At 42.1% G+C, this 18347-nt stretch overlaps 1 protein-coding gene across 1 annotated transcript in view; it reads left to right on the top strand.

The window, feature by feature from the left end:
• LOC112558505 (heat shock protein 75 kDa, mitochondrial-like) overlaps window positions 1-17962 on the top strand; it is a 43356-nt gene extending 25394 nt beyond the window's left edge. The window contains exons 12-18 of the mRNA XM_025228979.1: window positions 295-442; window positions 1153-1280; window positions 3707-3897; window positions 4157-4242; window positions 6466-6611; window positions 7441-7513; window positions 17597-17962. Of these exons, the coding sequence (XP_025084764.1) occupies window positions 295-442; window positions 1153-1280; window positions 3707-3897; window positions 4157-4242; window positions 6466-6611; window positions 7441-7513; window positions 17597-17707 (883 nt within the window). The 3' untranslated portion in view covers window positions 17708-17962. The remainder of the gene's footprint in view (window positions 1-294; window positions 443-1152; window positions 1281-3706; window positions 3898-4156; window positions 4243-6465; window positions 6612-7440; window positions 7514-17596) is intronic.
• The last annotated feature ends 385 nt before the right edge of the window (window positions 17963-18347 follow it).

Raw genomic sequence — 18347 nt, 5'->3', positions numbered from 1 at the left:
AGGCACTTGAAATCATTTGTTTCCTCAACAGTCCAGCTGGTGCTTTGATGAGTTATGTTTGTGTATATATTTTCAGAGGCTTAAGCCGATAAAAGGATAACTAATAGGATGGATAATTTCGGCTTGTGTATTGATGGTAGAAAATTTTCTTACAATGTGCTTAAGACTGAAAAACTTTGGTGACACATTTGAAGATTTTCCACTCTCTTGTCATGCCTGCCTCTGACCCACACCCATTCCTATCGGTTTGGGGTACTTAACAATTTTTTTTTCCCTTTTTTTTCTTTTAAACAGAAAGCTGCGTGAAGTTTTGACCAATCGAGTTCTCAGGTTTTTTGCTGACCAGGCCAAAAAAGAGCCAGAAAAATACATGTCATTTTACGATGACTATGGTCTCTTTTTTAGGGAAGGCATTGTTACCACAGCAGATCAGAATCAGCGGGTATGTACCTCAGTTATGGAATATATAATTTATACTTAGCAAGTAAATGTTTGACATTATTGCTATTACATTTTATAGCCAGTGAATCTTTTGTAGTTATCAGGAAAACTTTCCTATTAACACTCGCTAAAAATGCACCAAACTTCAAACACCTATAATTTCAGGTTTATTTAAATTTTGATTGTAAAGCTTTTAAAACCACATCATATTTCTTTGTTCGCATCGCTTTTGTTTTTACTCAGTCATGCTTTCTTCTGCCATTATTGCCTTTGATTTTACTCAATTGTGTTTTCTTCTGCCATTGTTGTGTTCGAGTGAAGATTTATAGGGGAAGTAACTCTCCAGGTAAGAGCAATCAGTACATGTGTATCGTGATGCTCCCTTACAATGAACTATATATTTTTTAATGTGATTTCTGCAACCAAAAAAAACAAAAAGAAAGAAAAAAAGGTCACAATACACCACAGTTACAAGATTTTTTTAATAAACAAAGATTGTTAATGAAGCACAATCTACTCATTGACAGTCTGTTTTTCTCAGACCTTTCTGACTACTATACTAGATCCCTATGTCAATACCACCACTACCCACTATGCATACACTGTCACCAGTGTACTTTGACCTCCAGATCCTTCTTCATAATATTATAATCGATGATCATTTTGTGACAGTGTACATTATAATACCATGTCATTGTTTGTTGTGAGTAGGAAGCTGTAGCAAAACTTTTGAGATTTGAATCCTCAAAGTCCAGTTCTGGAGAACGTATCAGCCTGGATGATTATGCCAGCAGGATGAAAGCTGGAGAACGCAATATCTACTTTCTGGCAGCTCCAAGGTAAAATATTTTCACTTATCTTGTGGAAGGTTTTCCCCCTTAATTATTCCATAATTGATTAGGGCTTATTTTCATTTAGTACATTTATTCAGCCTTAATCATAAGTGGGCTGAATAAATCAGCTAACCACAGCTACTGGTCTGGGGAGAGCTCTTCACATCTCAGATGGGGGCCTCTGCCAGTGAAATAAGCAGCATAATAGATATCATGTTTTTTAAATCAAACAGAAGCAATCATAATTTTTCAATTTCTGTATGCAGTTGTCATCTGGATCATACTGACATCTTTCTTTCTCGTTCCTATTCATCCCCAGTGGAGCATAGGGTGGCAACAAAGAAAATAGTGACACCATTGACCACAAAATTTTTATTGGCTGCCTCAGAAATGTCATTGACATAAATAATTTAGCACTTTCTTCCAGTCCTATCTTTGGTGATAGGAAATAGACTGTTCTCATCTCTTGCTTACATTCTGAATTTGCACCCCTCCAATTTGGAGTTTCTCGGGGCTTGGTCCTAGAGCCTCTACTTTTTTTTGTTTGTTCTTATCTAGCATCTTTCTAAAGTAATTGCACTCTTCTAATAAAGCTTTCATTAATTTTATTCTCTCCTGCACTGAAACCTGTGTATCTAACTTGAAAACCAGAATGAACCAAAACAAACTGCAATTAAAGGAACTCTAAAACTGAATTTTTGTTGACTGACCCCACTGGCTCAACTGATCAGTTACTTATACCATTATATAAATATAGGACATAGTAAAATTCCTTCACTAAATCTTTGAATTAGAGCAAGATAGCAAACTCTGTTAAGGAGGGCTGTCAATAAGCTTTTGCCAGCTTGCAGTACTGCAATGTCATGGTACAGGTGACTTATCAACACACTCATGCCAGACAAATGCGCGTTATTTCAACACACAACAAAATGATTGCCTGAGGCTGCCCATATCATGTTCATTTCATTGTCGAGTGCCTCAGGACTTCAACAGAATACCACACAAATACTCCTTTTTAAACAACTCGCCTTAACACAGTGTTTTACAGGCGACAAACATCTAATGATAGATGCAATTTTTACATCCGGGGCACTTCCTACAATCAGTCACAACGTAGTCAAATCTTACAATCAAAATATGAAGATTTGACACTCCTCGCACTCTCTTCTGTTTAGCAACAAAGTTCCAGTTCTATCATCTAACTTGTGACCGCTATAGCAATCGTTGAGTATGGTGCTCACAGTTCATCGTCCCTCTTAGGGTTGCCGCCCTCCACATCTCCTGCCAACTAGAATCCAATTACACAAATACACATGTGAAGGTTGCACACACTGGCCATGTCAGTCAGGCAGTTTCCGGAGTCATAGCAGAGGTACTCTGCGGTGATGTAATGGGGCTGACGGTGCTCCTAGCCAAAGTGCTGCTGGGTGTTGGACCAAAGGCGATCAAAGAATGGTCCAGGGAGACGATTCTTCCTCATCCAGCACGTCTTCTTCCTTCAGTATTCTGGGCCTTAGTAAATTTTCTACTTCCTTCCTGCGAAAAACCTACTGCTGAATCAGGTTCATCAAACACTTTGTGTCACAGTTAACACTTTCCCATCTGATGTTCCCATCTATTCAGCCATGCATGGAACATACACTTGCAGTCCGTAAGTTGTAAAGGGGTTAAATTAATCTGAAAAATATGGAGACACGGACTGGTCTGTGACGTGCAAACTATGTAATTTCATAACAATCCTCATTTTGGGGCGGAGGGCTACTAAAAGTTGTTACTTCTCTAGTTTTAAGTTGCCTTGACCATGAGATTTCCCTTTGCACCAGAATTTCAGTTTCTTTCCAATACTCCAGAGTACACAGAACAATGTTGCCAGACTTCTCTTCAGTGCACCCAAAAAGACATATTTCTCCTTGCGGCTTCTCATCCTTCAACCAATAGATTATAAACTGTACCATCCGTCTCCTTGTCATCAAACAGATTGATTGCTCCTTTGTATCATAGAGGTAGTCTTTGTTCCTTCAAGACCTATGTGCTGCTCTCATCTAATTTTCGAGCCTTCTTAATTCCACTCTTTAACACACTTTCTTTTAAGTCAAATTAATTTTAGAATACATGTACTGACGAATTCCCCCAAATTCAATAACACAAACGCCAAACTACAATCTTTCAGTTCCACAAGTAAAGCACTAGCTATAACCCTATCTCAAGATCACAGAGAACTAGCTGATAACTATGACAAAACAAAACAAGATATTGGCTTTTTACAAGAACTTTCATGGAGAAATATTCTATTGTGTGATCAGGAATGTTTGAACAGTATATATTGCTTATTTCTCTCTGCTTTTGTATGTTTGATGTTAGTTTTTGCAAAATCTCACTAGTGTTTTAAGAACAGGAAAACTGCAAGTTTGAGCATTTTGATCCCTTCACAGTCGGCATTTAGCAGAGACATCACCTTACTATGAGGCATTTCGCAAACGTGACATCGAAGTCCTCTTTCTATATGAGGCATATGATGAACTGGTGCTGATGAACCTGGCTCAATATGATCGGAAAAACCTACGCTCCATTGAAAATGAACTGCATGACGATAAAGAAAACACAGACACAGTAGATACTTCAGGTGATATTTTTGTTTTAATAAAAAGTTGGACATTTGTGGAACATTTTTTGTTATTATTTCAGTAAGTTTGGTTCTTGCATTTGTATCCTTATAATGCAGTTATTTTCTGAAAATTTTTTTATTATTATTTTAGTAAATCATGTTCTCACATTTGTATCCTCATGATACATAGTTATTTTCTGAACGGGTTAATCTCTTTTGTAAATGCCATTGTTGGAGTGTGACTTAGCTGACTTGATGCCTTGACTGCTGTTTGTAGACCTTCATAGTCTCAGTAAGGAGGATGCTGAATCCTTGAAGGACTGGCTAAAAGGCGTGTTGCTCAACCGAGTCAACAACATCAAGGTTAGTGTCAGACCTGGTGTAACTGAGGCCAATGAAATCATTTGGTATGGCCCTTCAGGTGGGACTCAAAATTCAATAATTCTATAAGTTTTTTTTTTCCATAGAATCATAAATTTACATTAAGTGAATCATAATAATGTGAATTTTTAAGGACAAATAAGGAATGTCCATTAGGGATATAAAAACCACATACAAGTAAATGGCAGGACAGATGTGCTTGGATTGGCTACTCACAGCCTGTTAGCCTTAACTGTGATCACTCATAGGACAGTCAATCCCAGACAAGCTAGAGGTGTAAACGTTGCACAATTTATAACACAATGGCAAAACTCAGGCTCGACAAAACATAATGAGTCATGAAATACAGGCGCTATTCATACATTACTGTAGCAAAACTAAGGCTTGACAAACCCATGGAAATCAAAAACTGTTTGTACAAACTGTTCGTCTTGAAAAAAGACCATCATAACCTCCATGCACACAAAAGGACAGAATATGAAGTGTAGTAGATATACCAATGGATCCACTACTTCATGATCAATCGGCAGGAGTCAAACTAAGTGAAAGTATCAAGATAAGAGAAGTGTGGCTGAGGAAGGGGTGGTCTTCTGTTTGCTTTCTCTGATTTATATTAATGACATCACAACAGTCATCCTATTAGGGATGAACAGTGTGGATTATCATCTGTGTGACTGTTAGTGTGAAGGGGACTTCTGTGTGAACCCCAACAATTAGAGGAACAGTGATTTACATTCTGTCAGTGCATCAGGAACTAGAGCTCCGCTGGTGTTTGATGTAGATTCTGACCTGTCAGGCTGTTTGAAGGGAATGTAATCCTATGTTTGTTTGGATTACCAGAGGAAGTAGCCTCTGATTTTAGCACTAAAAGAGAAAAGCAAAATTAGGAATCATTTTTGGGCTACATAAAACAAACAGGTAGCCCATGAACAGACATTTCTGTGGGATGAAAGAACACATGCAGATGATGTATTGTTTTCTGTGTGCTGTGTGTGTCTGTGACTCATTTCCCACGATGTGTTGGATGGTCCGGTGGTGCAACAGTTTGTGTATTTCACCAATACAGTGAGGGTTGGCTGTCCTGGGTTCAGCTCTCATCTCAGGCACGCTGTTCTTTCTCTGCATGTGGCATCTGTTTACAGGGCTGGCTGCCTTGTCATGATGTAGCCTTAGTTTGCTGGGGACGTGAAACACCAGCCCCCCTCCACAACTCTTTCCCACCATGTGTCCAATGCCATTTATGTCGATGGTTTAGCTGTCTGACTTGAAGAATAACATGCAGCTGCAATGGCCTACGGAGTACAGGAAGCTATGAAAGTCTACACCAGTGGATGGAGGACTGAAGCCTCCAACTGAGTGAGTTAAAGACGCAAGTTTTGATTTTCTCCCTCCCTACTCAAGAAAGGGTTAATAGCAAGCTTGGCAACAGAACTTTCTGCCTCAGTTAGAGACACCAACCTTTTCAAGCTGGACACCAGACTCTGATGGAAGTCACAAACTGAAGAGAGGAATTAAAAAGCTATTGTGAAACTGGAACACACTGGGGCGCAAATGTATGGATCTTGAAGACTGTCTACACAGCAGTCCGTCCAGTTTGGGAATATGGAGCCAGTGCTTGGGCAACAGTTGCCAAGATGAAATATCAAAAAGCTAGACCAAGTCCAGAACCAAGTATGAGGATAATCCTGGGTGCCACCGAAGCAGCCTCATTGTAGCCATGGGGGCAGCTACAGGCATAGAGCCATTTAAAACAAAAAAAACTGTCGAAAGTTCTCTCCCATGCTGAAAAGATCAAAAGAATTCTGCGTCATCCACTGCATGACAGAGATTAATCCCAAGCAACTGACCTCAGAGAACTGTACATGCAGAAGTCAGGACCACTATCCCCAGTATTACCCCCAAAAAAAGTTGTTTTGAAAGCTTGTCAGTATGGATGAAATTGCTAAATTCTATCCTCAGCAAGCTAGACATATATCTACACTGATGACTCAGCCAAGAATGCTACAGAAAATGGCAGATGTGGTGTTTACACAAAACCCCTGTCCAGTCACCATGTTGTGTATGATTTTACAATATTTAATGGCTGTATGTTTTGTTTACCCTTATATGACAACATATACGTCATGTTTGCAGTGAAACATGCTTTTGACAGTATTACTGTCTCATAAAAACAACAATCTGCAATTACATTCTTTCCATGTTCAGATGACCAGACGACTAGAGAGTCATCCCTGTGTTATTACAGTGCAGGAAATGGGGGCAGCACGACACTTCTTGCGCACAACCCTAGCAGACAAAAGCCAGGAGGAAAGGCTGCGTCTCTTGCAGCCAACATTGGAACTGAATCCAAGGTCAGTAAGACTACAATGCTACAATATTATACAGGAAACTCAAACCAGATCATATCTCTGGCCCAGCTCGCAGTATCTAAATCCATTCCAATCAAAGTTAACGTCCTCTGTTAAAGAAGTCTCATGGGTTCTGCCTCACCTGTTTCATTTCAGAGAAATGCCAAATTCTCCATCACTCTGAAGCTTTAACAGTATAGATGTATCCATACACAATTCTAACATCTGTATGGTTGACGTCTCACAGAGTCAGAGTTAGAGAAATGGTATCTGAAATCAGCATTACCCGATAATTAGAAAAATTAGTGCTTTAAATTCTGCTCAGCACTCTTTTAGTAAAAGGTAAATGACCAGTTATGACAAATGTAGGATAAAATATCACTCTACCTCTACAGATAAGGTTTAGGGTTAACTCTAAATCTAACCCAAGTGGAAGCTCAGACCAATCGGGTTGGTCTTTAAGAAATACCTTGCACAATCCAAAATACTGGTCCACTCACTCCTTATTCATGCACTTCATATTTTTGTCATGGTGTCATCTGTGTTGTCAGGTTTGCTGTCCGTTGGTGTGCAGTGAATTGAACTCTCTCTCACACACACACATAACGTTTTTGTTAGGGTATCATCTGTGTGCTGGTGCTTATATTTCTTGTCAGGCTAGCTGTCCATTTGTGTGGAGTGTATTGAGCTCACACACGCACACAACTGATGCTAGAGTATGTAATATGTACTATGAGTATTGAAAGAAGCTTCATAGTTTTGCATTTTCCATTCTGTGAAATTGGCTCACTGTTGATGTTGCTTTGGGGATATTTGTTTTATTTGTTTACAGTCATTCCCTTGTGAAGAAGCTAAGCAAGTTAAAGAGTTCAGATCCTCAGCTGGCAGAAATGCTGGCACAACAGGTGAGAATGTGCTGTTATAGATGCTGTGGCCCTTTGCATTTATCACTAACTCTAATCATGAATTATTTTCCCTGGATATAGTAGCATACTTACGAGTTAAAATTCAGTTGTCAGTATTCACATTTCATTTAGTAATATAATAATAGCAAAACAGGGAAAACACACAACTAGGTGCTACACTGCCACACAAGATAAACATTTAAGAGTTGTGAATATGTGAGTGGTCACTAAATAAAAAACTGTGAAAAGATCAAATTTGTCACACCCTTTCTATAGAAAAATTCCCAGAGGTCTGACACTTCAGCAGTGAATGTCAAAAACTCAACAGATTAAAGAAACAAAGCAGACTAGAGCTTAAAGACAATACAAGGTTTATACATCAACGCTGTACTTCCCAGCAAGGCTCACCTTTTTGCCGTTCATGTTTTGGTTCCTCCCTATCATCTCAAACATCAGCTGCAGGTTCATGGCAGCATCATTACAAGACATCATATTTCCAATGACACAATCTAGAACGTTAAAACAGTTTACTTTTGAAGTGATCTTCTAGAGTGAAAGTGTCTTCTGTCAACTGTCATGCCATCTGGACATAGTTTTTTTTGTCATTTTCTCCCCTGTTAGTCAACAAACAATAAAGTGGCTGCTTCACAGTTAATAGCAACATTCGTGCTCTCAGCCAAGAGAGACTTTCACTTGCCTTGTAAAGAAGTTGAAGTGTGCCCTAAATGTTTCCTACTGTTTACCCTAGTTCAGCAATGAGTACCTGATAAGCTGTGCAGGGATGACAGTTTCTGTCACAATTCTCCAACTTTAAAGGGCTGATACTAAATACATTGTACTGTTTTTGCACAGCTCTGAAGAATGGTATCACTTTCAGACAACATTCAGCAGCACAAACCCCACTCAGATTTAAGCTATGACAAACACCCAGAGAATACATCACTAAAGAAAAGTCCTTCAGTCTGTACACCCTTACATGACCAAGCCATATTGCTGCCATTGTCAAAACCTTACTTGCAACAGTCTGACAGTGATATCAGGTGGATATTAAATATCACAAATAAGCTCTGCTACAGTATTAATAAATCAGTTGTTCAGCATCTGAGTCTGGCGAGGAGACAATGCTCAATGTTAACACTCCTAGGCAATGTCGAGGGTTGATGCCAAGTGATGGTGATCCCGCCGCTGATGTCAGAGGCATCTCTAGTCCAGTTTAGCCAACAGGAAACTCTTATGCCAGTAAGAATACAGCATCAAGAATGTCTCTCAGTGGCCAGATATAGCTATGCTCAATATACAGATGTCAGTGCTCTTTGAGAACTTAAACTTTGATTATCTCCCCTGCCTGCTGGACAATGTCGCAGGAGAGATGTAGTGATTAGCACACTTCATGCAGGACATTCTGGGCTTTTCTGGTTTTAGTTTTATGCTGTTTGATGTCAGCCATATTGCTTTCTGTTGTTGATAATGCAAGTTGTTTGGTGCTAAACACAATGTCGAGTGTTTGACATTACACTGTTTCCACATACTCCTATCCCTGTGTTCTTCAGGTTCTTGGCATTCTGAACTGTGCATGAGAGTGTATCTTTGGCTTCATTGTGATGTCTGTCTCTATAACATGGCCTCTGTCCCCTGTCTCTTGTAAAATAATCGAGCTCACCTCCATGTGGGGAAATGCACTAGACAGATCCAATGTATATTATTATTAAACAGGTTATATTCTTGGTTTTAAGGTTTCATTGTAACAGATGTATTAAGTTTAAATTACCAGTCAATTATTTCAGAAAATAACGACACTGATAAATAGATTTAAGTTTCAGATGTGATATGTACTAACCCTGACATACAATACAACTTTATTAATACACAGGGGCAAATACAGTGCTAACCCTCATGTACTAACACTGACAACACCCCCTTGATCATCTTGCACAATGCTAAGCAATATTGCTTGAAGCACTAGTGTTGAGCTTATACTGTAGACTCAAGCTGTTGCAAATAATATAAAGTATTATAAATAGCATGGTTTGTATAGTCTCATACTACTATTATTAATAATAATATAAACAATGTTATAAATAGCATGGCTTGAAAGGTTAGCATAGAGGCTGATTCTATAGCCTCGAGCATGGTGTGAGGTGTTGATTTTTGTCATGGCACAGCGTGTTATCGTCTCAAGCTCTGGTAAGTAGAATAACTTCAGGATGCTGTCCCAGACATAAACCAGGTAGAATAACTTCAGGTTGCTGTCCCAGACATAAACCAGGTAGAATAACTTCAGGTTGCTGTCCCTGACATTATTTGGCAGATGTACCATGGACTGGTTCAGAGATAAAGTTGGTTGTGACAGGTTACCTTCCTCCTTTAAGTCAGTGGAATTTGAATCTTATGCACCCTTTAGTGACTGTCTTTCAGATAAGTTGTTATTGTCTGTTGTGTACCAGTTGTGCCTCATCCGCTACAGACACCAATATTGTTATCTTTGTGTTGTTGTGTGTTATGTACAACAGCCTTCTGATAGGCCCAAGTGTACCAGGAACATTACAGGTATGAGCTGCTACCAAGATTTGCCACCCGGAGATGAACTATTGACAACCAGTAGTCTCTAGAGCTGACAGCACACAGATTAGATACAGATCAAGCAGCACTGCATATCCTGCATTCTTTGTCACACAAAAGGTGTAGAGTGAATACAGAAAAGTCCATTGGTGGAGGAGAGGTGGGTAGGAAGAAGTAGAACATCCATAGGCATGAGGACAAGAGCTGTAGAGTGAGATAGAAATGGGTACCTCAACTGTTAGGCCACTGTTAGAGAGAAATAAATCATCATTTCAGTTCAAGAAGAAAGTGACTGAAGTAATAGTTGTGGTGGGAGTAAACAAGTGGCATTTTATAGACAAGCATGGTGTCTAAGTAGTCACAGGGTGTCAGTAGACAAGCAAGTTATCTGTGAAGCTATGAAAAATGCTTGACACACTTTGCCTCATGAACGGGTGGGTGGGTAGTAGAATATCAGTCACAAGAGAGGGTTGGAGGGAAGTTTTCTTAGTTTTTGTGGGTAACACAGGAAAAACAGGGCTGTTTCCGAAAAGTTTTGTGTTTCTCCTGTGCACCCTGCTTATGACCTCACTCTGTGGTCACAGTGGTGTGTATACACAGCAATAATAAAAAAACACAAAATGTGTACAGCGCATACTCACAGTCCTAAGGAGCATGGAATGAGACAGGGCAACATATAGGAGGGACAGAAGAACAAACAACGTAAACTATGGAGGAACAACAGTACTGATGATGAATGAAAACAAAAAGAAAAAAAGCAAAGAGGAACCAAGTAACAAGGACAGCACATGGTGACTTAGCAAAAGGAAGACGAGGAGGGAAGTAACAAGCGGAAAATGGAGGAGGGGAAACAAAAGAGGAGCACTGTGTGGACTGGTGTTGGGAACAATGCTCAAGGAAGAGGTGCGTGTTCAGGGCGCGTGTACAGGATTGAATGGCGGGCAGGTGGCGGGTGTGGACAGGGAGAGAGTTGCACTGTTTGGTTTGTAGTCAACAGGCAGCCAGTGAGGGGCGGGAGTCACTGTACAACCCGATGTAGTGAAAGGTGAGGTGACGTTGTGTGTAGAAACTCTCAGTGTCAGTGGCCTTTAGTGCAAACACTATGTCATGTGTGTGACTGGTCACATCACGGCCTGTACTTGAAGCACTTTGTGTTATCTGCAGATGACCTTTAGACATCTTGACTGGCCCCAGCGCCCTTGTAGGGCGGATCTGTCTACCTTTGTGTGTGGACAGGTGTGCTTTGATGGGGCGGTGCACAGTGGGTGTGTCGTGCTCACTGAAGTGTGACATGGCGTGTTGGCTGTACGTGTTAACTATGTGTGACACGGCGTGTTGGCTGTAGTGTGACACGGCGTGTTGGCTGTACGTGTGACACGGCGTGTTGACTGTACGTGTTAACTATGTGTGACAGGGCGTGTTGACTGTACGTGTGACACGGCGTGTTGGCTATAGTGTGACACTGTCACTGTTTCCGTCGCAACAGTTAATCAGACCCTGAGATACGGCTTCCCAAACATTCTGCTCATTACGTCCTGTGTTGCAGGATCACCGTTTCAGGATATGACCTTAATTACGGCAAATTGTTCTTAGGGAAGTTGCATGAGGGGGGGGGGAGGAGTGGAGGAGGATGTGAATGCTAATTTCTTTGCTGTGTAATCCATGTCGTTACTTGTCCCAAGAACATGGCACCACACTGTACACCGCCTTCTAAACGTCAGCGCAGGTTTGTGTAACGCCGGGGTTAGGTCACTGGAGTAACCACATGATCCTGCACTTTGTTACACACCCATCGGTAGGCTGTAAGCACGTCACGTTACAGTTTGTTACACTGAGACACTGTTAACACCCATCAGTAGATTATAACCACGTCACGTTCCCTTGGAAGGGCACCATACTCTTAGTGCAGGGATGCCCAACCTACGGCCCGCGGGTCATATCCGGCCCGCGAAGCTTCTGCCCACAGTACAGGAAATCAGCATGTTAATAATAAAAAAACCGAAAATTTAAAAAAAAAAACGAAAAAAAGGGAAGAAGTATTTATCCCTACGTAGGGGCGTCTCTCAATCTTTCGATTGATTTCATTCTTGATTTTTGCGGTGAAGCGGCCCGTGACACGCGTGTCGGAAATGGAAATGGCCCGCAGGCCGAAAAAGGTTGGCATCACTGCTCTAGTGCAGCGGTTCTCAACCTTTTACTTGTGACGCCCCCTGACGAACAAAGGTACGTCCGCGCGCCCCCCTTAGCCAGCAATGTAAGCTAATTTCACTAACACGGTATAAGATACTTTAAAAATGACCACCTTCACGCCCCACTTGTAAGCACGTGGCAGGTTGAGAACCGCTGCTCTAGTGAGTCTAGTTACTCTAGTGGTGGGTGAGCTCCGCCCTGCAGTGATCAGTAGTTGTTTTGAGGCTACGGGTGACTGTAGCCTTTACCTTGACTCAGGCTATGAGTGTATCCTTTCCCTTGAAGGCAGTAGTGCCGTGTACGTGTGTGTAGATGTGTGTAGATGTACATGTTTGTACAGCCAAACGCAGCTGCAGCAAGGGATAATAAACCGTGTTGTGCCCACAGGCTGTCTGACAGAGGGAGAGTCTTGTTCGTGCTTGTAGAATGGGTAGGGAGGGTGGTGATGATGGAGGTACGCATCTTGTCACGCTGCTGTAGCAAATACTGGTGGCTACAGTTCGGTGATGTACACTTGCTGAGGCTGATTAGCGTTGACCTAACCCTGATCATAGGAGTTGCTGAACCTCGAGTCACCAAAGTGACGAAGTGCCTGTTATGTCACTTATCATGTGTGACAAGACTCCTTGCTCTCCGCGGCCTGTAGCCGCCTGACCTTATCGCGCCCTCGTGTCACGTGCAGCATGCACGCCCATCAGTAGACGCACACGTGTGTCAGGCGGACTGGTAACATGATGGTCGTCCTGTACCCGCCCCCTCACTGACACAAAGGTGTGTGACGTGTGTGAGCTCTGTGTGTGTGTCGCGTGCTGACGACTGGTGCGTACTTGTACACGTCGCTCGGTTGAGTTTTGCCTTGTGCCAGCAACGAAGTCTACAGGTGAAAGGTCATAATACGTCAAAGGTTGGAAGGCTGTACACTAACAACATCGTGGCGTTACACCAGGTTGTAGAAAAGCTGTGCACGCCACGTAGTCTACGTACTGGGGGACTTAGTTCCCTCCGCACGATGGGGTGGCGCGGTTATTACCTGGCCCCAGTAGTCAGGGTTGGCTGTCTGGCTGGGCCTACCTTCACCTCTCGTTAGGACACGCTCTGTATGACTATGTGGCATCTGTATAGGGCTGGCTGGCTGGCTGGCTGCCTTTCCGTGACAATGTCTGTTTGACGTTTGTTCATGAGCCACTGAGGATATTTACAACTGAACAAAACTGCGTATTGCAATGAAATAATTGAGGAACTTATTCAGTATATGTATATAATGTATTGTAGTTGATATTTTTTAAGAAACGTAGCATAGCATACAATGTTGAGGGTATGGAATTTAGCGAGTAACAGACGACTGGCACCAAACTGCAAAGGCACCTGGATAAATCTCCCTTTGCTGTGAGTCCAGATACAAATGCGTGTGGATTAGTATCAGCTGCCGTCAGCCCGGGGCTGTCCGTAGGGGCCGTTGACACTGATTACAATATAAAGTGGCTACATCATGTTCAGGTGCAGCACCCCTCCCGCAGTCAGTCTTGAGAAGAGGCTTTGACATCTGAAAGGACATACCCAGGTCAGAGGAACGGGGTGGTGCTAGGACGTCAGCCCGAGGTCGCGGGTGGCAGTGACGACTGTGCTAGCCGCTAGTGGAGAAACAGTAGCCACCCCGCTAGCCGCTAGTGGAGAAACCCTGTGTGTGTGTGGAGGCATTCTTTGTGAGCACACGACACCATCTTCCTACAGCCACCTGGCAAAGCAATGAATTCGTCTTCTCCTCTGTAATTAGCCTCGTTGTGAATGGTACAGGACATTGACTTGTCTAACGCCTGTCTACACCTTGTCTAGACTTCTGCCCATAGACTGTTCACAGACTGTCGGTGACATGTCTAACGCCTGTCTACACAACACAATGTCGACTGCAAGTCTCTTGTGGCGTAGAAAAGCAGCATTTGTAAGGTTAGCATACCTGTCTAGACATAGACAAATAGTCCGCGTAGACCCCCCCATCTCCCGCCCCCAGACCAGCTGCAGCTCCGTGGTGTTATCGTCGGACTCCGATGTTGAGGTATATCGGCGTATGACCTTCTACCCAGCCCGAAGTCCTGGGCGACTAACGGCTGTTACCGCAAGTCACGGCCTTTGGTGGGTGTTGACTTACCACTCGAGGTCGGTGTTCACGTTTGTTGACACTGGAGCCGCTGAACGTAAGTGTTGAAAGTGCGTGCCATACGCTTGATCCGTAACGGACCTTGTTAGGACTACGTAGTATGCACCCGTTACAAACACCTGGTGACCTCTACCTTTAGGATTACGTACCATGCACCCCTTACTCTGGCCTCGTGTAACTGCGCACCATCTGATCGTTTTGCAGTCACGCCTCGCTGGACACGCGTGGGACCGCTTGTGACGTGATATTCTGTTACCTTTCAGCTCAGCACATCAGCAGCATTAATAATGTGACGTCACACGTAATATCAAGGAGCCAGTGACGTGATATACTGTTACCGTTCAGCTCAGCACATCAGCAACATTAATAATGTGACGTCACTAGCAGCAAGGAGCCAGTGACGTCAGCTGTGGTCTGAAGACTTGCTGTTTAAACATGATTAGAAATCAAGAAAGCAGAAGGAAGAGGACTAGTGAGGGCATAGTTTCACCTGCAGAAATGTTTGCAGTGGTGCAAGCAAGAGCCAGTCAGCTTTCTGCAGTGCCAGTGTAAAAGATAAAAGAGCTGCTGCTGCAAATAAAAATGATGATAATGGTAAAGCTGTCAACGATGATGATGATGATGATGATGCTGGTGACTGGCCTGCTGTCTTCCAACAACAGGGCAGGAATATGGTACCAATACCAACCATTGCTTTGGTTTACTGCAGGACAAGAAATGAAAACCGGTGCCTGTACTGTTTATAATTATTGTCTGATAGTGCAAATGCTATAACAAACTGATCTTTTCTTGCAGTTATGAAATATAGAACTTTTGACCTAAAAAAAGTAAACATTTAGTTAAAAAAAACAAACATGATTTTTGCATTTTAGGGGCAGAAAAAGGAATGTGTTCTGCTCATTGCACATTTCTTTGCTTTACATCTTTTAATTTGGCATGGCTGGTTGTACAAAACACCAAATGTGCCTGTTGACGCGTTACAGTTCATTGGATGACACTACACTCTCATATACAACAAACCTGATGCTGCATGAAATTTCTTTGTTTAAAGTCTATGAAGTTGCGGAAGAAATCTTGCTGGTATAGTAGAAGACCTTTGTATTGGAATGTGATAGTTGAAGATCTATTTATTTAAGTGTGCTATTTCCTGGTCTGAAACCATCCTCTTACTCTTCTAGTACTTAGCAGGGGAGTCAGTGCAATTCTGGGTTATGTTCAGTGACACTTTGCTTAGGTGGCAGATTAGCTTATGGTCCTTTAGTTTTAGCACTATTTACAATTTCTTTATTTGCTAGGGGCATGATTAGTCAGTTAGGGTTAGTGATTGCATGCATTCTTTTGTGTTGCCAGATTCTTTGGCTCAGAGCAGTAAAAGCCTTTGTTTTTTTTGTTTTGTTTCCCTGTCTATTTGAATAGCTCAGCTGGGACATTATCAATGCTAGATGACTTGTGTTCCTTTATACCAAACCTGGGCAAGGGGCGGCCCACCTCCTGTCTCTGACCGGCCCGCCCGCCCGCCAGTATATATACTATATATACAGTATTGGGTAAAACTGAGTTAACTATATTAGTCCGACCCTCAGAAACCATCCCAATTTTTCATGCGGCCCCTTGGGAAAATTAATTGCTCACCCCTGCTTTAGACTATGTACACTCATGACTTATTCTGGTAGGTCTGCAGGTTCATACTCTGGTTGCTTTGAAGGACATGCCATCCTAAATAGAAAATAGGCTATGTACAAGAAACCTCTCACATGCACATGGTTTTAGCACCCTACTTGTAATTTTAGAGTGAATGAAAACTGCATAGAAAGAGAACTTTTAAAAAAAGTTTTAAACAAATGTAAACCTTCATTAAACCTTAAAAGCTCCCTCAACCCATTCGAATAACTGTGGCACACTGTCTTGTTAAGATGGTGGCAAACCATCCAAATTTTAGATATACATTAAAATAATATGAAAGAAAAACTATAACAAACCAATGGTCCAGCTTTAAATAAAACTTGAATTCCGAAACACTAAAAGCTTGTAAACCAATAAACTGCTAGCTTTAAGGTAGGGTGTGAGAACAAAATGAAACTTCTTAGAGTAATGACTAGATCAATATAGTATCCAAAACTCAGATCTCTAATATCGGCATAGGGTAACATAAGGAACATAGCAATCAGTACAGTAAACCACCACTGCAGACACGACCAGCCTCCTGGACCATAAAAACAAGGAATAACAAGAGGAAGACAACACCAACAACAGTAACCAACACATGCGGCATCACTGACCGAGGACATAATGGTAACTGTCTGGTGGTCTGTGCAGTGTCTTGATGATGATGGTCTTCATCTCTGCCAGGATGACCTTGTCATTGCCTTTAATACCACAGTGTGAGGGTATCCACTGTAGTGCTGTTTTAAGGCAACTGATATTTCTCAGTGCTGCTGTCAGCTTATTTAGCTGGTTATTTTGAGTGGCTCATAGGACAGACAGGGCATATCTTATTGTTTCCATGGCTCCAGTAATTATTCTTAGTGCTTGATTCTGAACTTCACCAGGGTCTGTTGGTGTTTCTTAGCTGCTATCATCCAAGGGCTTGCTCTGTATTTATGGACCATCCTCCCATACCTACCCTGACACTTTCGCACCCTGCCCTGACCCCATCCCAGCCCCCGCTCCCACATCAGCCAGTTTTGTAAAAGTACACATAGTTAATGCGGCCCGGTGGCGCAACGGTTAACGCTGTTAGCGCCTGTCACCAATACAAGGTTGGCTGCCCTGAGTTCATTTCTCGTCTCGGGCACGTGTTCATGCATCTGTCAGGGCTGGCCTGCTCTCCGCCAAGGAACGGTCCCAAGCCCGGCTGAAAAAGGGAGGGTTATCCCGTAAAACAAATCCTTGCTACCCGAAACTCGACAACAGCATGGCTATGCCAGGAGCTAAAGGGCAAAAAAAAAAAAAAAAAAACACATTTATAATAAACTGTTTAAATGAGTTCTGCAAATGCAGTGTGTGTCTTCATCTTTAAGCAAGGCATGCATCAAATTTCTTCATGTTTTTCTGTCCTGGCTGAATAAAACCCTCTAGCCAATCAATAAAACAATATGTGGAACAAGTGTCATGCTGTGATGTCTGTTGCTAACATAGCATTGCAAACAAGATGCTAACTTTAACTCTTGTCATTGCAGTTGTATGAAAATGCCATGATCAATGCGGGTCTCATCGAAGACGCTCGTCTGGGCATGGAGCGACTGCACCATCTCTTAGACCGAGCATTGGAGAGCGTAGCCAACAAGTAGCCTTGCTTCATTGACTGAATGAGAACTCCAGCAGGGCGATTTCCAAGTGATTTCCCTTGACTCAGCAGCCAAGTGAGAATCAAGATGGCACAGAAAATGACTCACTTTTCACGTTACAGAAATCACTCATCAGAATCTGCTGGAATGAAGATGTACATAGAGAATAAAACCATATTGCATGCAATTAATTAGGTTGTTTTCATGAGATAGTGTATGGACAAGTCTATTGACCTAATAAATCACAGTTCGCAATGACAGTATCTTGCATATTCATAATAGCCTAATCATTACCACACTTGTGACTGAACAGGCACACGGAAAGGACAGGTGATGTTGTAATTGATCCACTGCCTTGAGCTGATTACACTGCACCAACACATGAATGAATGCAATACACTTACGCTAGATTTCTGCTTAAGATTTTACGTTTGACTCCAAGTCCCCAGTAATCAACTTGATGCAATTTAGTGTGAAAATAAGCATACTACTAATATAGTTCAGAGCTTTTACAATACACTGCCCATCGCATGCCGCCCCTATAAACAATGGGGAAGAGGAATCATGAAGATGGTCTTCCTATTCATTAGCAAGGGTAATGATGGGTGTAATTAATTCAAAGTTATTGTGTCTACATATGCAC

The sequence above is a fragment of the Pomacea canaliculata genome, linkage group LG3, assembly GCF_003073045.1.
Source record: "Pomacea canaliculata isolate SZHN2017 linkage group LG3, ASM307304v1, whole genome shotgun sequence".
NCBI lineage: Eukaryota > Metazoa > Mollusca > Gastropoda > Architaenioglossa > Ampullariidae > Pomacea > Pomacea canaliculata.
This window is presented reverse-complemented; position numbering and strand designations above follow the sequence as displayed.